Source organism: Oncorhynchus gorbuscha, unplaced genomic scaffold, assembly GCF_021184085.1.
Source record: "Oncorhynchus gorbuscha isolate QuinsamMale2020 ecotype Even-year unplaced genomic scaffold, OgorEven_v1.0 Un_scaffold_2819, whole genome shotgun sequence".
NCBI lineage: Eukaryota > Metazoa > Chordata > Actinopteri > Salmoniformes > Salmonidae > Oncorhynchus > Oncorhynchus gorbuscha.
This window is the reverse complement of record NW_025745145.1, coordinates 1-23,397: the sequence shown is the minus strand read 5'-3', so window position 1 is coordinate 23,397 and position 23,397 is coordinate 1. Positions and strand designations below refer to the sequence as shown.

Sequence of the window (23,397 nt, the reverse complement as noted above, 5' to 3'; positions counted from 1 at the left end):
AGTAAGTAAAACTGAAAGTGAAAAAAATAATCTCTGTCTCTCTCACTCTCTCTATTCTCCTTCATCTTTGAATAAATTAATTTGTTGTAAACTGTTCAACTATGGTCTTTCTCTCTCTTTGAGTCAACTACTCACTACATTTGATGCACTACAATGCTATCTTGCTGTAGCTTATGCTTTCAGTACTAGATTCATTCTCTGATCCTTTGATTTGGTGGACAACATGTCAGTTCATGCTGCAAGAGCTCTGATAGGTTTTTAGGACGTCCTTCAGAAGTTGTCATAATTACTGTGTAAGTCTATGGAAGGGGGTGAGAACCAAGAGCCTCCTAGGTTTTGCATTGAAGTCAATGTACCAAGAGGAGGACCGGCTACACCATGGTGCTACCCTACAGACTGCTGAGGCTACTGTAGACCTTCATTGCAAAACAGTGTATTTTAATCAATTATTTGGTGACGTAAATATATATTTTAATATTACATTTTGAGGAGGATGGTTCTCTTCATCCTCCTCTGAGGAGACTCCACTGGCTGCCATATCTTAACGAATGTATTAGATCTGCCAGAGATCAAATTCTTTATTTATTTAGCAAACTGGTGACTTCAGCTAACCAGGTTTTAAAATCAGGCACAGTCTCCTTAATCAAAAGGCTTAAAAATGGTTTTGTTGCAATAACCATGCCATCGTGGGCCTTCTGTAGCTCAGTTGGTAGAGCATGGCGCTTGTAACGCCAGGGTAGTGGGTTCAATCCCCGGGACCACCCATATGTAGAATGTATGCACACATGACTGTAAGTCGCTTTGGATAAAAGCGTCTGCTAAATGGCATATATTATTATTATTATTATTATTTTGTACAGTCTTCTGTTCCCAATGGGTTAAAGTCGTTAGGTGATGTGACCTACCTAAAACAACAGCGTCCGGGGCTGGTATGAGGTTACAGCTGTATACTTCTGAGTAGCACTTGAAAATATCCTGCCAGTGTGTGTGCAGTTTGGGGCATGACCAGATGAGATGACCTAGGGTACCCTCGGCAGACTTGCACTTAGGGCATATCGGCAAGACCGATATGAACTTTGGTGGGCGACCCTCTCTTGGCTGGTTTGTTGTGGTGCCATATTCTTTCCAATTTTTAATTATGGATTTAATGGTGCTCTGTGGGATGTTCAAAGTTTTGTATATTCTTTTATAACCCAACCCTGATCTGTACTTCTGCACAACCTTGTCCCTGACCTGTTTGGAGAGTTCATTGGTCTTCATGGTGCCACTTGCTTGGTGGTGCCCCTTGCTTAGTGGTGGTGCAGACTATGGGGCCTTTCAGAACAGGTGTATATATACTGAGATCATGTGACACTTAGCTTTCACACAGGGGGACTTTATTTAACTAATTATGTGACTTCTGGAGGTAATTGGTTGCACCAGATCTTATTTAGGGGCTTCATAGCAAAGGGGGTGAATACATATGCACGCACCACTTTTCTGTTGAATTTTAATTTTTAAAAATTAAACAAGTTATTATTTATTTATTTTCACCAATTTGGACTATTTTGTATATGTCCATTACATGAACTCCAAATAAAAATCCATTTAACTTACAGGTTGTAATGCAACAAAATAGGAAAAACTCCAAGGGGGATGAATACTTTTGCAAGGCACTGTATTGGCAGAGAATAAAGACTCCGGGAGTCTGCAAGTTTCAATAGTATTTAAATAACATCAACATAAGAGTAACCTTTTCTGAATGTGCTTTGTAAAACTCTTAACCAAATCCATCATAGCCATGCGCTTCACCTTTAGGGAAGGAACTACTGTGGAGATAACCTCTTCTAAAGTTCTCTCTGCATTTCATTCCCCGTTGAGCAGCAGCGCATAATTTAGGTAGGGAACGGGAACAGATGAAATCAGAATTTTGCGCGGTATCTACAGTAGTCTAACGTGTAAAGGTCTTGATAAAACTTTGTGAAACATGCATTTATTTATTTTGGGTCCGTGGTAACAGCTCCTGTACTAGATTTGGCCTGTATACCTCTCAGCTGGCGCGCCAGTAGTTTATCCGGCTTGTCACCTAACTCGAAGTGTTTTTGTCTAATCTTTAATTGCGTTGTGTTTAATTGATTAGAGAGAATAGTATTGTATTCATATTGGAGTTTTATTAAGTAATTCAACTTGGAAGATAAGGGCGCTTCCATATAAACTCTACTCTGCACCGGGAGCAGTTCCTCGCTTTCTAATAATCTTCTCTGCCTACATTTTTTCATGGTAGCCTCATGATATTATATGCCCACGCATTAAATGCCTCTCACAAAGTGGAGTAGGATACATCAGCACTGTCATTCTGGGACATATAGTCTGTAATTAAATTGGCTGTTTGTTGGTGAAATTGTTCATTGATGTATTAAATCACAAACTGAATTGAGGCTTTGTTCTGCCAAAATCCATTTTTATAATGAAACGGAACTGTGATCATAAATTATATTATGGTAACGTTACTTGTTAGAGGTGACATTAGTGTCTGTTAATGATTTATGCACATGTGAGAAGAAATAATCATCCTTATTCCCGTAGGGTGTTGTAATCTCAAAACATCGACACGTTTCATTGTTCCAATTCAATAATGCACCACAGTGGAGGAATTCAGTGAAGGGATGGGGGCGAACAGGAAGCCTATTCATATAAGGATCCAAAAATGCAGTTAATTTCGCTGCCTGTAATTAAATGTGTGGTTGATCAATCTGGTAAGAGATTGAAAAATGTCCACATTTTGTTACAAGCCTTATTATAAAAGGGATTCAATTGTTTTTTTCCCCTCAATCTACACACCCCATAATTATCACGTTGCAGGTAAGACCCAAATGCAGACTGTGTTGAAATAACAGCAACGGGGGAAGGCAAACGACAGGTCAAGGCAGGCAAGGGTCAATCATCGAGAGTAGTGGGACAAAAGGTACAGGAAGGCAGGCTCTGAGTCAGGACAGGCAAAGGTCAAAACCAGTAGGGCGAGAAAAAGAGAGACTGTGGAAAAGCAGGAGCTGTGAAAACACTGGTTGACTTGACAAACAAGATGAACTGGAAACAGACAAACAGAACACAGGCATAAGTACCCATGGGATAATTGGGAAGATGGGCAACACCTGGAGGGGGGTGAAGACAAGCACGAAGACAGGTGAAACAGATCAGGGTGAGACAATAATGACAAAGCAAAAACAGGTTTAGACATTTTTGCCAAATTCAGACTGTTTACTCAGTACTTTGTTGAAGACCCTTTGGTAGTGATTACAGCCTCGAGTCTTCTTGGGTATGATGCTACAAGCTTGGCACACCTGTATTTGGGGAGTTTCTCCCATTCTTATCTGCAGATCCTCTCAAGCTCTGTCAGGTTAGATGGGGAGCGTCGCTGCACAGCTTTTTCAGGTCTCTCCAGAGATGTTCGATCAGGTTCAAGTCCGGGCTCTGGCTGGTGCCAGTCAAGACTTGTCCCGAAGCCACTCCTTAGTTGTCTTGGATGTGTGCTTAGAGTCATTGTCCTGTTGGAATGTGAACCTTCGCCCCAGTCTGAGGTGCTGAGCGCTATGGAGCAGGTTGTCATCAAGGATCATTGTCCATTCATTTCCCCCTCTCCCTGACCAGAGAATCTTGTTTCTCATGGTCTGAGAATCCTTTAGGTGCCTTTTGGCAAACTTCAAGCGGGCTGTCATGTGCCTTTTACTGAGGAGCGGCTTCCACCACTCTACCATAAAGGCCTGATGGGTGAAGAGCTGCAGAGATAGTTTTCCTTCTGGAAGTTTATCCCATCTCCACAGAGGAACTCTATAGCTCTGTCAGAGTGACCATCAGGTTCTTGTTCACCTCCCTGACCAAGGCCCTTCTCCCCCGATTGGTCTGTTTGGCCAGGCAGCCAGCTCTAGGAAGAGTCTTGATGGTTCCAAACTACTTCCATTTAAGAATGATGGAGGACACTGTGTTCTTCGGGAACTTCAATGCTGCAGAAATGTTTTGGTAACCTTCCCCAGATCTGTGCCTTGACACAATCCTGTCTCGGAGCTCTACGGCCATTTCCTTTTGCTCTGACATGCACTGTCAACTGCGGGACCTTATATAGACAGGTGTGTGCCTTTCCAAATCATGTCCAATCAATTGAATTTACCACAGGTGGACTCCATCAAGTTGTAGAAACATCTCAAGGATGATCAATGGAAACAGGATGCACCTGAGTCTCATAGCAAAATGATGATTGATGAGGGAGAAAGAAACTTCTAGAATAAGGCTGTAACGTAACAAAAAGGGGCATATTGGATGGGATCTGATCTAACATTAAATACATTATTTTCTATGAAGTACCGTTTTCTCACAGTATTGCGTAATTACCATCACACCAATCAAAGTGATCAATTATAGTGCTTTTTCAACACTTTACACATCAAGACACACAAAAACTGCGTCATTACCGCAACGGCATAACTCACCTATATTGTTCTCTATTTGAAAAAATACATCTCATTCTGTTGTGGTTGTGGAGTTTATCAAATGATAACTTATCATATTAACTAAATAAACCTTATGGCCTTGCATTTAAATCCAAAAAAGTAACAAATTATCATCACCATCACTGTCATTACCATCATAAGTAACAACATTTTCTAGAACCATTGCATAAGAAGGGTATACCCCTGCTCAATACTGCTTATCACTTAATGTTTCACTGTCTTGGTAGAAATAAATCATACATTTCTTCCCAATTATTATTATTATTTATTTTTTTAACCCATCCACCACCCCCCTCTTCGGGGGACATATATATATATATATATATTTTAACAGCTTTCCTGCTACATATACATGCATTTTATATACACATTTTTACATACATGGTACTTTTATAGAAAGCAATCACATAGCAATAATACTTTACCAAACATAAACTCTTTAATCCCAACCCTCAGCCACTCTCAGCCCATCCCTCCTATCACCATAGACCACCCTTGTTTGGTTTCCATGTGCCATATATATTTCTATTGTGCTGTGATGTTTTACATACGTTTTGAACCTTTACAATCGTATAGTATCCACAGATTGTGAGCTAAAGATGAAAACTTTTCCTACCAGTATTGTTATATCACGTATTGACTGACTACGTGTCACGTTCGTTGAATGGAGGAGACCAAAGCGCAGCGTGAGATGAATGCATCTTATTTTAATGAAGACGAAGAAACACTTAACTACAAAAACGAACGTGAAGCTAAATATAGTGCTGACAGAGGCAACTATTACATAGACATAGATAATCACCCACGAAATACTCTATGGTTACCAATCTTGGCCACCATAGACATACAAAACCCCTAGACTGGAAACAACCCCATAAACATGCAAAAACCCTAGACAGGGCAAAAACCATATAATCACCCATGTCACATCCTGACCTAACCAAAATAATAAAGAAAACAAAGAATACTAAGGTCAGGGCGTGACACTATGGCATTCCAAATCACCCAATACTGCTATTTGTAAGGTTAATTTTAAGGGAATGTTGTGATTTTTTTTACCCAGTTATTATTAACAAGTAATGCATTTTACCATTACCCTAGTCATTACCGTCACACAGTCATTACCACCACAATCATTGCATATTTGTTTCCATTACATTCAATTATTTTATTTTTCATTTTTATGTAGAATTTTATTTTATTAGGCAAGTCCGTTAAGACCAAAAACTTATTTACAATGACGGCCTAGATATACATTTACATTTAAGTCATTTAGCAGACGCTCTTATCCAGAGCGACTTACAAATTGGTGCATTCACCTTATGACATCCTGTGGAACAGCCACTTTACAATAGTGCATCTAAATCTTTTAAGGGGGAAGGATTACTTTATCCTATCCTAGGTATTCCTTAAAGAGGTGGGGTTTCAGGTGTCTCCGGAAGGTGGTGATTGACTCCGCTGTGTGGTGATTGATATCAGGTGGTGATTGATATCACACTTGTGTCTTCTTCAGGTGTAAAGCACTTACTTGTTCTCCATATAACTACTTAAAATGTTGAAATACATAACATTTTCAACAGGTAATTGCATTGTTCAACAAGAAATGGAATATTTATGCAATAAGGAATTCAAATAATTATTTCTAAATGTTGTATTACCAAATCCTATAGGCAGACAAACCAAATTATCCCAAATCCCATTGTGTTTGTGATTAAGTTTCAAACTAAAATGGAATGTTTTATTATATGATGGTAATGACACCTGCAGAAGGTGTATTGGGGGAAAGGGAGTCAGTTACATGTATTATTGAATAAAATTATCACAGCCAATACTACATGTATGGTTCCTGATAAAAAGAGAAAGGTATTTATGTTGATCAAATCAACTCAAATTGATTTATATAGCCCTTCGTACATCAGCTGATATCTCAAAGTGCTGTACAGAAACCCAGCCAAAAGCCCAAACAGCAAGCAATGCAGGTGTAGAAGCATGGTGGCTAGGAAAAACTCCCTAGAAAGGCCAAAACCTAGGAAGAAACCTAGAGAGGAACCAGGCTATGAGGGGTGGCCAGTCCTCTTCTGGCTGTGCCGGGTGGAGATTATAACAGAACATGGCCAAGATGTTCAAATGTTCATAAATGACCAGCATGGTCGAATAATAATAGGGCAGAACAGTTGAAACTGGAGCAGCAGCACGGTCAGGTGGACTGGGGACAGCAAGGAGTCATCATGTCAGATAGTCCTGGGGCATGGTCCTAGGGCTCAGGTCAGTTGAAACTGGAGCAGCAGCACGGCCAGGTGGACTGGGAACAGCAAGGAGTCATCATGTCAGGTAGTCCTGGGGCATGGTCCTAGGGCTCAGGTCCTCCGAGAGAGAGAAAGAAAGAGAGAAGGAGAGAATTAGAGAACGCACACTTAGATTCACACAGGACACCGAATAGGACAGGAGAAGTACTCCAGATATAACAAACTGACCCTAGCCCCCCCGACACAAACTACTGCAGCATAAATACTGGAGGCTGAGACAGGAGGGGTCAGGAGACACTGTGGCCCCATCCGAGGACACCCCCGGACAGGGCCAAACAGGAAGGATATAACCCCACCCACTTTGCCAAAGCACAGCCCCCACACCACTAGAGGGATATCTTCGATCTTTGATAAAAGTATTTTTCAAGAAACATATTTTTTCCAAAATAAGATGCGAAAAGTTCCCATAGTTGCAAAATCACCCTGGTAAAGCCAGAACCAGAGCTGTACTTATCATGTATTCCCACTTCTGCCATTGTTAAACCCTATACACCCCAGTAAATTCAGGCGTCTAATCTTCCCTGGCATAACTCACCAGTGAAGGTGTGTAACAACAGCCTAAGCTACTGCCATACAGCACAAGGCATAACCCCAGGGAAGGCATGACCTATGGTGTGTATGATTTGTATGATTAATACAGCTGTGGGGTGGTCTATAGTTCTATACATATATTCAGTATGTTGCACAATGTCTATATTCTGTGAGACATTGGGGCTTTGTTTGCGGTATATGTTCAGCTCTGTGCAAAGTGGAGGTGGGTGGGTGTCACAGCAGGGTGGGTGTTGGGTGTGAATCTGAGATAAGGTCAGTATTACCCCCTGCAGCTCCCACTGTCTCTGCAGGCAGTCCTTCTGTTTGACCTGGTTCTGGATCATTATCCAGGCTATGGAGTGGACTATCACCCACAGGGGGCATTACAACACACCAACCGACATGCTGTTTCTCTTTCACCCATCCTTTCTATTTTTCTCTCAGTCATTAACTGTACTCTGACTCTCTCGTATCTCAGTAATTAACTGTGCTGTCTCTGTGTCCTCTAGGCTGTGAGCTATATGCGTTCTGTGGGGCTTTATTTGGGATCTGCTCTATGATCACTCTGATGGTGATAGCAGTGGACCGCTACTTTGTGATTACACGTCCACTGGCCTCCATCGGGGTGCTGTCCAAGAAACGAGCCCAGCTCATCCTCTTGGCTGCCTGGGTCTACTCATTGGGATGGAGCCTGCCCCCTTTCTTTGGCTGGAGTAAGTTCACACACACACGCAGAGAGAGAGAATAATCCTGGGTCATGAGCCAAGCTTGGGATGAGGTTGTAGGATGCCAGGGCTGTATACACTGTATGGAATCGTGATTGTGTCAGTATGTGTGTAAAGGATGACTCGCTAAGCAAGCAGCGTGAACCACTTCCTCACAATACGGCCCATACCAGGCGCGAACTCGGGACCTCTGCCTTGCTAGCACACATGACCGCCCTCCTGAAGCGTCTTACCAGTCTGCACCACGCGAAAAGCTAGCGATTCGCTGGTGCAAGTGGGGACACTTCAGACTGAGGAGTAAGTTTCACACATCCCCATGTGCTACATTCTCCCCTCAAACTTACTCAACAGCGACCCCAGCGTTGAGCTGAGTGCAACTGTAGATCCAGGTCACGGCACCACTGTAAAGGATGTCACAGTGCTTGCTTAGGAAGTACCACTTCTTATCGATTCGGCCCAAACCTGGCGCAAACTCACGACCTCTGCCTTGCTAGAACAAGTGACCACCCTCCTGAAGCGTCTTACCAGTAGGCATCAAGTGAAAAGCTAGCTGTTCGCTGACGCAAGTGGGAACATTTCAGGATGCGGAGTACGTTTCACACATCCCCATGTGCTATATATGCGAGAGAAAGACAGCAAGAGAGAGAGAGAAAGACAGCAGCAGAGAGAGAAAGACAGCAGCAGAGAGAGAAAAACAGCAGCAGAGAGAGAAAGCCAGGAGCAGAGAGAGAAAGAGAGCAAGAGAGAGAGAAAGACAGCAGCAGAGAGAGAAAGACAGCAGCAGAGAGAGAAAAACAGCAGCAGAGAGAGAAAAACAGCAAGAGAAAGAGAGAAAGACCGCAGCAGAGAGAGAAAGACAGTAGCAGAGAGAAAAACACCAGCAGAGAAAGACAGCAGCAGAGAGAGAAATACAGCAAGAGAGAGAGAAAGAGCGCAGGAGAGAGAGAAAGACAGCAGGAGAGAGAGAAAGACAGCAGGAGAGAGGAGAGAGAGAAAGACCGCAGGAGAGAGAGAAAGACCGCAGGAGAGTGACAAATACAGCAGGAGAGAGAGAAAGACAGCAAGAGAGAGAGACAGACAGCAGGAGAGAGAAAGCCCGCAGGAGAGAGAGAAAGACGGCAGCAGAGAGAGAAAGACGGCAGCAGAGAGAGAAAGACGGCAGGAGAGAGAGAGAGAAAGACAGCAGGAGAGAGAGAAAGACAGCAGGAGAGAGAGAGAAAGACAGCAGGAGAGAGAGAAAGACAGCAGGAGAGAAAGACAGCAGGAGAGAAAGACCGCAGGAGAGAGAAAGACCGCAGGAGAGATTGAAAGACAGCAACAGAGAGAGAGAGAAAGACAGCAGCAGAGAGAGAGACAGCAGGAGAGCGAGAGAGAAAGACAGCAGCAGAGAGAGAAAGACAGCAGTAGAAAGAGAAAGACAGTAGGAGAGAGAAAGACAGTAGGAGAGAGAGAAAGACATCATGAGAGAGAGAAAGACATCAGGTGAGTGAAAAAGACAGCAGGAGAGAGAGAAAGACAGCAGCAGAGAGAGAAAGACAGCAGGAGAGAGAGAAAGACCGCAGGACAGAGAGAAAGAGAATGACGGTAGTAGAGAGAGAAAGACAGCAGGAGCGAGAGAAGGACGGCGAGAGAGAAAAAGACAGCAGGAGAGAGAAAGACAGCAGAAGAAAGAGAAAGACAGCAGGAGAGAGAGAAAGACAGCAGGAGAGAGAGAAAGAACCGCTGGAGAGAGAGAAAGACAGCAGGAGAGAGAGAAAGACAGCAGGAGAGAGAGAAAGACAGCAGGAGAGAGTGCTACCCCTGGCTCTGTGTTTAAGCATGAGGATTTGGGCATTGGATCAGATATGCTGAGCTGCCTGAGATCTCTCAGTGAGAAGAAAGAGAATGAAACTAGCGGGCGCACTGGCTGGAATGGGCCCCTCATAAACCTCACATTGGCCTGGACTTACAGTATACTGTACTCAGAATGACTCACACCCCATGACTGTGCAAATCTCTGGCAAATAACAAATTGATCCAGCAGCTCCAAATTGACAACACTATTCTGTCTAGCACACTAATGGGTGACATGCTGGAAAGGGCCTTAAGAGCGACACACTAACTCAGACAATGTGGAGGGCCTACCCCTGCAGCCACCTGTGGCTGGAGTCTGTGTGTAGCCATGCTACCCCATTGTTCTGCAGCCCGTGTGTCCTGTCCGACCACACACAGGGCGTCTGTCTCCTTAAGCCCATCTGGCGGCTCGATCTCTGCCTCATCTCCGCTATTTATCACATCATTCAGAGGCAAATAACATCAAGAACATAAAAGCTAAACAAAACTGCACCATTATTCACTTTGAGGCTTTGATCATCCAGAGCGTTTAGATCACCAGAAGTGCTTCCTTGATGCAATCTTTGTTGTTCCTGCGTCTTCCAATTGATGTGAGTATCCTTAACTTTCCCTGGCACTCTGACCGTTTTACCATAGCAGGGCTTCAATAGATGATGCTTGAAGGACAACTTGTAGACGACTTAGAAGTTGTATTGAAGAAGAAAGGTTTTGACAATGTCGTATCCCACAACTTATTTTCTGCCCTTTTCCCCTTTCTATGTCCCATCTCTCTTTTCCTCCTTTCTCTACCACTTTCGCACTTCTTCCCCATCCTCTCCCTCCCCCTTTCTCCCTTACCCCCGCCCCCTTTACCTCCCCAGGCGCCTATGTTCCAGAGGGCCTGTTGACCTCCTGTTCATGGGACTATGTGACCTTTACCCCATCAGTGCGTGCCTACACCATGCTGCTCTTCACCTTTGTCTTCTTCATCCCCCTCATCGTCATCATGTACTGCTACTTCTTCATCTTCAGAGCCATACGTACAACTAACAGGTAAGTGGACTGGATACAAGAGAGCTGCTCTAGAGATAACACTGAACGTGTGTCCAATTAAATTAAATTGAATTAAGAAAGTGTGTTGTAAATTACTGAAATTGGATTCTCTGAAACATTTCAAATTTCTCACATTTCACATTTATTTTCCTGTGTATGTGTCTCATAGGGCTGTAACCAAGATCAATTGCAATGGGAGCACCAGAGACTCAATTAAGAGTTTCCGTCGGCTGAAGAATGAGTGGAAGATGGCTAAGATTGCTCTGATAGTCATCCTCCTCTATGTAATATCTTGGTCCCCATACTCTGTTGTGGCCCTGACTGCATTTGCAGGGTGAGTGCTTTTGAGAGGTACTGTATTTTAACAAAACAGTGACTGTCTTAATGGAACTCTAGAAAGCTATTTGGTATCACATGCACTTATATCAGTCATATTGCATGTACAGAACTGACAGCATAAAAGCTTAGTGCTTAGTAAGAGAGTACAACATAATCAATTAACTAGAATGACACTTTCACCCACGGTTTGTCCAAAGAGAGCTAACCCAAGGCCACGCCTCCAACAGGCCTTCGTCTTTTTTTCTTAATTTAACTAGGCAAGTCAATTAATAACAAATTCCTATTTATAATGATGGCCTACCAAAAGGTCTCTTTTGGGGACAGGGGCTAGAATATTTTTTTTAATGTAGGACAAAACACACATCACGACAAGAGAGGCACCGCAACACTACATAAAGAGAGACTCAAGACAAAAACACAGCATGGCAGCAACACATAACAACACAGCGTGGTAGCAACAGAACATGGCAGCAGCACAACATTATAGCAGCACAAAACATGGTACAAGCATTATTGGGCACAGACAACAGCACAAAGGGCAAGAAGATAGAGACAACAATACATCACATGTCAGTAAGAGTAAGAGTGTCAATGATTGGTCTTTGAATGACAAGATGGAGAGAAAACTGTCCAGTTTGAGAGTTCTTTGCAGCTCGTTCCTGTCGTTAGCTGCAGTCTAATAGGCTGCCGCCGCTACATTTCCCCCTCCTAAGGGTTAGTCATCCCTGACAACCCCGAAATCCAACACAAAGTCCTGAAACCTGGACAAAGGGTCTTCAGTGGCTGCGTTGTGATTGCCGTGGGGTTGCCATCCTGACCTTGAGACGGGAGCCTGCGGCAGCAGCACCCAGGTGGCCGTCGCAGAGTCCCATTCTGACCTTGCCCCTCAGGTGAGGAAACCGCTGCGTTGTCCAATGGTCCAGGGCTGTGAGGAGTAACCAACATCTCACCCTCTCTTTCCACTTCATGAGGTGTATGAGGTTGGTAAGGCGCCAGACGATCCTGATAGAGGACCATCACTCGTCCATGAGTTCAAAGCTGGCTGCGACACACCATGTCAGAAAGTCGCTCCGGAACCATGCATGGGCCTTCCCAGTGACTCATTTGTTTCGGGCTCAGACCACGCTTGCGCCGGGGGCTGTATACCAACACTTTTTGGGCAGTCTGGAAAGGCTGACCTTGACAGAGGGTGTTGTATACCTTTTTCTGCTTTACCCCTGCTTCTGTCATGCGATGCCGTGCAAAGTCGTGGGCTGTTTCCAGGCGCTGCTGAAGGTGGTGGAGGTACTCCAGGAGGTCTTCTAAAGGACTAATCTACTGGAGTTCGTAGTTTTCAGTCAAACATCAGAACTGTTGGGGTGCATCCAGTGAACACCTGCACTGCTGAACGATAGGCCCACAAGACCAATGGCAGATGTCGGTCCCAGTCTTTCTGGTCATTGAAGGCGAGAGTGGCCAGCTGTATCACCAAAGTCCATATCACCAACACCTTAGCTTCAAAATACCATCCCAGATCACTGTGGAGGTCTTGCGGTGCTCCAAACTGGCAGAACATCTCCTCCACCAGCTTTTTGGCAGTGGTTGTGGTGCTCTGGTCGGGTGGCGCGTAGGCCTCTGGCCACTTGCTAAAATAGTTGACGTACACAAGTACGTATCGATTGCCTGACTCTGTCACGGGAAAAGGACCCAGGATTCCACACCAACCTGCCCCATGGGAGCCCCCCACCTGATTTTGCTGCAACAGGGCATATGCGCATACAGGTGTCATAGACATGCACATAATGTTCCGTGTCTTGGCGGCAGCCAGCCCAGGAGACATTCCTTTGGAGGAGTTAGAGGGTCTTTGTGTACCCGAAGTGGCCTCCCCACACCGATCCAGTGAACAGCTCTGAGGTCATGGGCACACATGGAATAAGGCACCAGAAACTGCCACACCACAGAGTTGTGTTGTGTGTTTGTTCCATTCATCTTCGAAAACAACACCCCTTTGTGAATGGCAAGGTTGTCCCACTGGGAGTAGTAGGCCATGGTTTCGGGCGACAGGGGTAAGAATCTGTTCCAGGCAGGCTGCTGGCTGAGCACCAACCAGCCCCGGACAGTTGCTAACACCGGGACACCTTCCTGCTCCCTCTTCAGGTCTTGGTCATTCCAGCCCTCCAAGGGTGCTGAGCTTCAGTCTGCTTCTTGAATTGCCACCGCTGCGGGCAGGAAACCCTCCTTTGTTCCAAGTGTGGGCAGTGCTTGCAGTCTTGCTCTTCACATGACCGGCGAGACAACGCACCAGTGTTTGTGTGGATACGACCAGCCCGTGCTGCATCTGGTAGTCATACTCCTGTGCCTCTTCTAACCAGCGAGCCACCTGGCCTGTGGCTCTCAGAAGTTGAAGAGGCAGGTGAGTGAGGCATGGTCCGTACAGAGGAGGAACTGGGTCCCGTAGAGGTAGGATCGGAAATTATGGTGCATTGACCACAGCCAACAACTCTCGCCGGGAGAGACACAGTTGTTGCGCTCGGTATGGTTGAGGCTTTGACTGTAGAAGGCCACCACCCGTTCCCCATCCGGCCAGCAAAAGAATGACCCCAATGCCCACATTGCGGGCATCTGTGTCCACAATAAATGGGTGCTGGGGTTTGGGGTATGCCAGAACTGGAGAATTGAAAAGGGCCTGACGCAGTTTACGAATACTGCCACTCAGTCATCATGCCAGTCGGACCGCTGATCCTTGTTTGTAATGTGGTGTAGAGGGCTGGCTACTGTTGCAAAGTCCTTGATGAACCTCTGGTAGTAAGAAGCTAGGCCAACACAGCTTCTTAACTCAGAGAGAGCCTAATGGTTCGGCCAGTGCTGAACTGCCACCAACTTGGCTGGATCAGTTGCAACTCAGTCTGCCCCGATTACACTTCTTGGGGTGGAGCTTGAATATTGCGTGCCGAATGGAAAGTAGTTCCTCACTCAGATTTGCCAGAGATCCATACGGCATGCACAAGGAGGTTGTTCAGGTAGACCACACACCTGTTGCAGGGGATTGTGACCGGCACTTGCTCCGTAAGACGCTCGAAGGTTGGTGCAGCGTTGCAGAGCCCGAAGGGCATCACGGTGAACTGCCACAGTCCTTGTCCAATTGAGAAGGTGGTCTTCGGCCTGGCTTCAGGGGCCGGGAGGGGATAGGAATCCTTCCTGGTCACATGGTTCAGCTGCCTGTAGTCTGCACAGAAGCACCATGAGCCGTCCTTCTTCAATGACAAGAACTACAGGGGCTGCCCAAGGGCTGTTGGATGGCTTGATGAACCCTGTCTCAGCCATCTCCCGGATCTTCTGCTTCGCTATATCTCTTTTCGCCAGTGGCACGTGATGGGGCCCCAAACGGATTGTTGCCAGTATCGATAGAGTTGTGGACTAGACTGGTTTTCTGGCATTCTTTGTCTCGTGGTGCAAATACATCCACCAAATCAGCAAGCAGTGCTTCCACCTTATCGCACTGCTCAGACTCCAGCCCTTCCAAACACCTCTTCCCTAGTTCCCGCACAGCTTGTTGGGTAGCTTCCGAAGGTACGTACATCGTGCAACTGGTCACCTGCTGGGGCACACACAACCTCTTTAGCTGCTCCTTCTCATCTGGGGAAGGATCTTTGTGGGGCCGTCTGCTACAAATTCCTGCGGAGTCACCTGCGGCTGCCGTTGCATTTTTCCACTGCTCTGACTCCCATAACGGAGTCTTTCATCTGGGGTTTAAGCATTCCAACATCTAGGCATGCTCCCACTTGACTGAGGAAATTCAACCTTAGGATTTCGTCATCTTGAATATCGGCCGACCAGAGCTCTTGCTCCACCGAAACGTAGGACCTGAATTTGAGGCCGTTTTATACAGCATGAAAACAATCCTGCAGCAATAGGAAATGTGAATTATTATGTGGATTATAATTAATAAATATTTTTGTAAGGATTACTACATTTTTCGTAAGGGAAAATCAAGTTAGAAATATCAAAGAGGAAATTACAAACTTCAGAAGCTTTTTTAAACCTCAAATGCACTTCAGGGTAAAAATGTAATGTGTTGCAGAAAAGTTCTCCTGCAACATGGTGATGAAATTAAGATCCAACATCTGTATACTGTCTGTATGTCCGTGAGCTCCCCTGTCACAGTGCAAAGACACAGGAAATGTACAACTTGTAGTGTATTTGAGGTTTAAAAAGGCTTCTGAAGTATTTCCACTTTGAAATTTCTGACTTGATTTTCCATTATGAAAAATGTAGTAACCTCTAAAAATGTGTTGTAAAGTATTATGTGGATTATAATTAATAATTTCCTATTGCTGCAGGAGTATTTTTATGCTGTAGAAAATTAAATCTGTATACACCCACTTATAAAATCACTTCTTTCTATACAAATACTACAATGCCGCAGCGACATTTTCAAACCTTGACCATTCAGGTACTTTATATATTGTATTATTCTGCCTCACAGCTTACCACCCTTCTCTTCCTGTCTTCTCCATGTCTCCTGTAGGTATGCAGATTTTCTGACCCCATACATGAACTCAGTTCCTGCTGTGATCGCCAAGGCTTCAGCCATTCACAACCCCATCATCTATGCCATCACCCACCCCAAGTACAGGTACCGCAGTCTTGCTGCCACAAAGATTAAAGATCAAACCTATTGGTTGCATTATGAGGCAAATCTTCTTACGCAGCCGAACCCCATTTGGGAATCCCATTGAGCAACAAAAGTCAAAGAGCTATTTTTCCGTTTTTTTATTACACCAATGTGATACTACCCCAGTGAACCATTCCATCCCATGAGAATCTATCAAATCTGAGAGACAGGAAGGGTATAACCCCTGCTAGCTAGCGATCAGACTAAACACGGCCAAGAAACACGAGCAATGGACATTAGACCGGTGGAAATGTGTCTTTTGGTCTGGAGTCCAAATTTGATATTTTTGGTTCCAACCGTCATGTCTTTGTGAGATGCGGTGTGGGTAACCGGATGATCTCTGCATGTGTATTTCCCCACCGTAAAGCATGGAGGAGGAGGTGTTATTGTGTAGAAGTGCTTTGCTGGTGACACTGTCAGTGATTTATTTAGAATTCAGGCACACTTAACCAGCATGGCTACCACAACATTCTGCAGCAATACACCATCCCATCTGGTTTGAGCTTAGTGGGACTATCATTTGTTTTTCAACAAGACAATGACCCAATACGCCTCCAGGCTGTGTAAGGGCTATTTTACCAAGAAGGGGAGTGATGGAGTGCTGCATCAGATGACCTGGCCTACACAATATCCAGACCTCAACTAAATTGAGATGGTTTAGGATGAGTTGGACAGCGGGGTGAAGGAAAAGCAGCCAACAAGTGCTCAGCATATGTGGGAACTCCTTAAAGACTGTTGGAAAAGCAATCCAGGTGAAGCTGGTTGAGAGAATGCCAAGAGTGTGCAAAGCTGTCATCAAGGCAAAGGGTGGCTATTTGACGAATCTCAAATATACAATATATTTTGAGTTGTTTAACACTTTTTTGGTTACTACATGATTCCATATGTGTTATTTCATGGTTTTGATGTCTTCACTATTATTCTACAATGCAGAACATAACAAAAAATGAAGAAAAACCCTTTAATGAGTAGGTGTTCTAAGGCTTTTTTATTTTTTACCTTTATTTAACTAGGCAAGTCAGTTAAGAACAAATTCTTATTTTCAATGGAGGCCTAGGAACAGTGGGTTAACTGCCTGTTCAGGGGCAGAACGACAGATTTGTACCTTGTCAGATGGGGGATTTGAACGTGCAGTGAACATGCAGGATTTGACTGGTAGTGAACATGCAGTATTTTTATTAAACTTTGATTTACTAGGCAACTCAATTAAGAACAAATTCTTACATACAATGACTGCCTACCAAGAGGCGAAAGGCCTCCTGCAGGGACGGGGGATTACAAATAAAAATGTAGGACAAAACACACATCACGACAAGAGCAACACCACAACACTACATAAAGAGAGTCCTAAGACAACAACAGAGCATGGCAGCAACCCATGACAACACAGCATGGTAGCAACACAACATGGCAACAATACGGAAGCAACACAACATGGCAGCAGCACAACATGGTAGCAGCACAAACATGGTACAAACATTGTTAGGCACAGATAACAGCACAAGGGCAAAAAGGTAGAGACGACAATAATCACGAGGTGCAGCCACAAGTGTCAGTAAAAGCATCTATGATTGAGTCTTTGAATGTAGAGATGGAGATAAAACTGTCCAGTTTGAGTGTTTTTTTTTTGCAGCTCGTTCCAGTCGCTAGCTGCAGCGAACTGAAAAGAGGAATGACCCAGGGACATGTGTACTTTGCGGACATTTAACAGAATGCGACTGGCTGAACGGGTGTTGTATAATGGAGGATGAAGGTTGTAGTAGGTATCTCAGATAGGGGGGGCATGAGGCCTGAGAAGGTTTTATAAATAAGCATCAACCAGTGAGTCTTGCGTTGGGTATTCAGAGATGGCCAGTTTAGGAATTTAGGAATCCTGACTTGAAGTGACGATTAAAGAGCTCAGCCATACGCTCCTTGTCAGTAACAACCACATCATCAACATTAAGGGACATGGGCAGCTGTGAAGAGGAGGGTTAATTCTCTAGGTCTTTCGCCGTTTTCCAGAACTTCTTGGGGTTAGACCCACAGAGAGAGAACTGCTCCTTAAAGTACAGTAACTTACTTTGGCCTTCCGGATAGCCTGAGTGCACTTATTTCCTATTTGCCTGAACTTATTTCACATTTGCCAGTCAGCCTAAGTATTTGTGTGCCGAGCCTTTCGCCAAATAGTGTTCTTGAGGTGGAGTAACTCTGCCAGATCACGGTTGAACAAAGATCTGAACCTGTTTTAATTCTAATTTTCTTTATGGGGGCATGCTAGTTAACAAAACCACTGAAAATATAAAAAAGAAGGTCCAAGCATCTTCGACAAAGGGAATCAAGCTGATTCTTAGGAGGTGTGCACACCACCCACCGCTTCCGTGTATATTACTTGCTAATGTTCAGTCTTTGGATAACAAAGTTGAGCTCAGAGCAATAACATCTGCTAATCACGTGTATGTGACCAATACAATTTGATTTGACTTGAACACCAAGCAACAGTCAACAAAGAGCTATTTGAAAGATGAATGCTTAAAACCAGCAAATCAGATTGTTTGGGGACAGACTTGGTGGAGACAACCGAGCACTGAAGGTGTTCCTTGGTAAAGATTGCCACTCCACCACATTTGGAAGATCTGTCTGGCAGAAGAAGGTTATAACCAGAAATATTCTAATCAGTGTTTTAGAACACTCATTCTTAATCATGTCTCAGTAATGACCAACACATCTAGATTGGAGCTGTGAACCCAGACTTCCAATTGATCCATTTCAGGTCATAAGCTTCTAGTGTTAACTTGAAGAAAACCCAAGGTTTTCGAGGGCAGAAATCTGTGAAGCCCGAAATCTGAGAACAAGTCAGAATTGGGTCTAGCAACAGTAGACAGGCCAGGGTGTACATGCAAATTTCCAGATATCATCAGCAGCAATACAATTTGGGCATGGCAGAGAGGGAGAGCTTTGCTGTGTTGATTTTTTAAATGACATTTGACTGTGCATCAGATGGCAACAAGATTATATTGTATAGCAATTTCATCAGGTAACATGAATACACCGCCGGTGAGAGGGGGTTAGAATGGAAGGCCACTGTAGTACTGAATGTCCAGAGGTTTTCAGTGTTAGTCATAATTTCCTCTGACATGATACATCAGGCCCCTGGCTAATCACTGACCCTACTCACACTCACTAGACTATATATACAAACCATATACACACTCACACACACTACATTGACACTCCCACACAAAACACTCCCACACAAAACCCACATACATACGCTACATATGCCCACACATAACACACACACTCCGACCGACACAAGACAAACACTCATATTACACACACATTTTTACACTCATCATTTGTCCTTTATTTTACTCTTATTAATATCTATCCTGATCATGTGCATAAACTCTAATATGCATATGGTGTAGCTCCCTTCAGTAACCACGAGCACAACCGTTCCTTGATTTTAACTGGCGGCTTTATTCTGTAGTTTTAGTCAGAATTATCACCTTCCGTGAGAACTATAAAGTAAATGAAAAATACAGTTAAGCACACTTACAACCTTATCTTACGAGTGACTTATTAGCTTGGTATAACTCTGAAGTGCTTACATACATAACAGTTTAACCGGCGTTATAACAGGTTCAGATTAACACATGAATAAAGGAACAAATACCTCATTGGCTGCTTATTACAGAAGGGAGGAAATCAAACTTCACACTTATTATTCCTGGCATGAATTCACACTTCATCCTAACATACTCTTCAACGTTTATGAACTACTCCCGATGACATGAAAACTTAGCTAACGCAGCGCAGGATTGCCTTCCCTCCAAAGGTGTGTTGCTACAATAACGATCCCCGTTACAACAGTATTAGCTACGTAGTTCCGCTTGTATTATCATTTCCCCCGCACAGCGGACACATAAACAATTCAAACAAAAGACAACGAGATATCCTGTAAGTCTAACTGTCAGTTACACTCCCACCAATCACCGGTGATTTCTGTGAAAGAGGTCTGCAGGTTTCTTGATCGGCTTCCAGGAGGGTGACTGTCTTATGGATGGGCCTCTCCAGATAGGTGGGTTTGGTGATGCATTTACCTCCCTCATCTAGGGTTGAGTCGCTGATCAGTAACTTGAATCTTCTCACCCGGCCATCCTGTCCCGGGTACACTTCTGTAACCTTTGCCAATTTCCACTGGTTGCGTGGTGCAGTATCATCTTGCAAAATGACAATGTCATTAATCCTTGTGTTTCTTCTGTCCTGTCTGACTCCATTTCCGTCTGTGTTGGAGGTTTAATTGTTCTGAGGTATGAGCACTCTCCATAACCTGAGGTACTAGCGTCGGAGAAGTGATGGAGCTCATAACTCTGCACCTCCTTGAAACTTGATGGCAAGTAGCTTCGTTGGATCCTTACTTCAGACAAGTTTTGTAGACCTTGGAGCCAGAATTCCCACTGGGAACTTAGGTCATCTGGAAGGGGGTCATCCCAGTCGATTTTGTCACGATACATCCGCTGCAAGATCTGCTTCCCCACCAGGACAAAGGGTGCCACAAACCCAAGCAGATCATATACAGAGGCTACTGTAGACAACACTCCTCTTCTTGTGAGTGGGCGTTCCTTGACAACTACTCTAAACTGGAACTCGTCTGATGCGACACACCACAGTACACCAAGCGCTCTCTCCATGTGTGGTTCACCCAGAGCCATATCCAGGTCTTTGGCACCCTTGGCACGTTCTTCCTTGGGAATTGTGGCTATAACTTCCTTGCTGTTAGAGATAAACTTGTGCAACCGAAGTTTGCCGATGCTGCAAAGCTCTCTTGCTTCTTTCCCCAGCTGGGCCGCTTCAGCTTCAGACGATACGCTCGTCAACCCATCATCAACATAAAAGTTCCTTTCTATGAACTGGATAGACTTCTCGCTGAAGCTTCCTCGTCCTTCGGCAGCAAGATGTTTGAGACCATAGTTGGCGCAACCAGGAGATGAAGCTGCGCCGAACAAGTGGACCATCATACGATACGCTGAGGGTTGAGACTCTAGATCTCCGTTCTCCCACCAAAGGAACCGTAGATAATCTTGGTCTTCTGCTTTCACATGAAACTGGTGGAACATGCACTCTACGTCACACATGATTGCAACTGGACCCTTACGAAAACGACAAAGGACGCCCAGCAATGTGTTTGTCACCTCTGGACCGGTAAGATGATCATTCAAGGACGTCTCTCGAAACTTAGCTGAGCAGTCAAAGACGACTCGTATCTTCCCAGGCTTTTGTGGGTGATAAACTCCATGGTGCGGGATGTACCATGCTGGATGCTTGTTAATTTCCTCTTTAGAGACCTTCTCAGCATCTCCACAAGCTATAGTCTCTTCCATGAATGCTGTGTAGTCCTTGTAGTACTGCTTGTCTCTCCTTAGCCTCCTTTCCAGGCACTTGAGTCGGTGAACTGCACATGTTTTATTGTTCGGCAGATTGGGTCTTTCTTCCTTAAACGGCAGCGGCATCTCATAATGTCCATTGTCCTTGCGTCTGATGCCCTCTTTCATTTTCTTCAGGAACCGGATATCCTCTTGAAATATGAGGTCCTCTTCTGCAGCTCTCTCGTTGAAGTCAGATTCAAGCGTCTTGATAATGTCCAGTGTTGTGATTACCTCTCTTACATGTGTTCTACAAACATGGTGTACTTGATTTGTGAGGTTGGAAGAAGATTGAAGGCTTGGCATCACCTGTCTAACGATAACCCGATGACTCACTCCAATAGGGTCGCCATAGTCGATACATGGATTTCCATAGCCGACTATGCTCCAGCCAAGATCTGTTCTCTGAGCAAAAGGCTGATTTCCCTTACCAGACACAATTTCTCTTGGAAGGAGAGCCTGGGAGCAGCTGTAGCCAATTAAGAGACCGACATCACAGCTCTGTTGAGGAGCAATCTCCTCTGCAATGTGTTCAAGATGACACCATGCTCTTGCAGTCTCTGGAGTAGGAATATGATCTCTGTTTGCAGGAATAAACTCTCTCGAGTAGGTCGTTGGCAGAGGGATTTTCTTCTCCAAGTAAAACCCTCTAACCTGCAAACCAGACAGCTTCTGGCAGGGCACAGTGGTATTTCTTGAAGCCATTGTAGAGAGTTTCAGTTGGACTGGCTCCTTCCTTGTATTGAGAGCCTTTGTTGTCTCTTCAAGGATAAAAGTGGTGTCACTCTGGGTGTCAAGAAGTGCATACACAAGAACTTCACGATCTGGCTCACTTGTGGTTGACACCCATACTGGAATTATTGTGGAGGTGTGAGTGTTAATGTCCCTTACGACTCTGTTAGATATGGCCTCACTTGACGCTCTTGTCCCCTTATCTCGTGGGGGCTCTGTCTTCCTATCCCTTAACCTTTCTTTACTACGATCTTCGTGCAGGCAGGATGGATGCCTCCTCTGACACGTGTCGCAGGTGTTCCTGTTATCACAATCTTTCGATCGATGCCCAGGCCTTAAACAGCCAAAGCACAATTTATTCTCTTGAACAAACTTCTGTCGCTCTGCGGCGGGCTTATCCATGAACTTCCAGCATTTGTGGAGACTGTGACCTGACTTCTCACAGAAGACACAACTAGTAACAGTATCTTTCTCATCAGAGTTAGTTGCTAATACCCTTGCTCCGGGGTTTTGAATCCTTGGCGTCTTAAGTTTCCCATCTTCACTTGGTTTCAAAGCATGAAGGGATGTTACAGGATTGCAAGCAATCTTGGCTTCTCTCGTGAGAAACTTCACAAACTGACTGAAGCTAGGAAAGATCTCCGTTTCTTCTAAGATGTCTGTGACCTTTCTATTCCATCTTGAAGTTAGCCAATCTGGAAGTTTAGCGAGGATCTTTTGGTTTTCATTACAGTCATTAAGCACCTCCAGGCCCTTATTCTGAGACATAGCAGCTTCACAGCTGCGAAGAAAGTCTACAAGGTCTCTAAGTTCAAGACTGTCCTTGGATCCTATCGTAGGCCATGCATTGAGCTTATCTCTGAAAGACTTGGCGATGAAGAATTTGTTTCCGTACCTTTCTTCAAGAATGGTCCAAGCAGCATGGTAGGCTGATTCTGTTCCTAACATAAAGTAACTTTCGATGGCTTTCTTGGCAGGCCCACCGACATATTTTCTTAAGTAATATATCTTCTCAGTTGTTGGTATGTTCTTCCTGTCTATCAGAGTCTGAAAAGAGACCTTCCAGTCAGTGTACGAGAGAGGCTCTCCATTGAATGTTACTGGTTCTGGTATGGGGAGGCGGCTTTCACTGATTGATTCCGCTAGTAACCTGAACATGGTCTTGGTGCCATCTTCTTGTTGTGTGCTTGTCACAACATGTTGTGGTGAGAGACTGTGAAATGAGCCACTTCTGTGCGTGACTTCTTTCACAGATTTGCAGTTAGAGAGTAGTTCTCTCTTCTCGTCCTCTGAGTTTTCATCTTGCTCATACACTTGCATTCGCGCCTTGGCAGCATTTAGTTTCTTGAGCAC

General features: G+C 44.6%; 1 protein-coding gene across 1 annotated transcript in view; it reads left to right on the top strand.

Annotated features, from left to right (window-relative positions):
* The window catches only part of LOC124017590 (melanopsin-A-like), a 45,280-nt gene extending 34,031 nt beyond the window's left edge, over positions 1 to 11,249 (top strand). Inside the window, exons 4-6 of the mRNA XM_046332794.1 lie at positions 7,831 to 8,034; positions 10,740 to 10,911; positions 11,081 to 11,249. Coding sequence (XP_046188750.1) covers positions 7,831 to 8,034; positions 10,740 to 10,911; positions 11,081 to 11,249 — 545 coding nt within the window. The remainder of the gene's footprint in view (positions 1 to 7,830; positions 8,035 to 10,739; positions 10,912 to 11,080) is intronic.
* Positions 11,250 to 23,397: the final 12,148 nt, after the last annotated feature.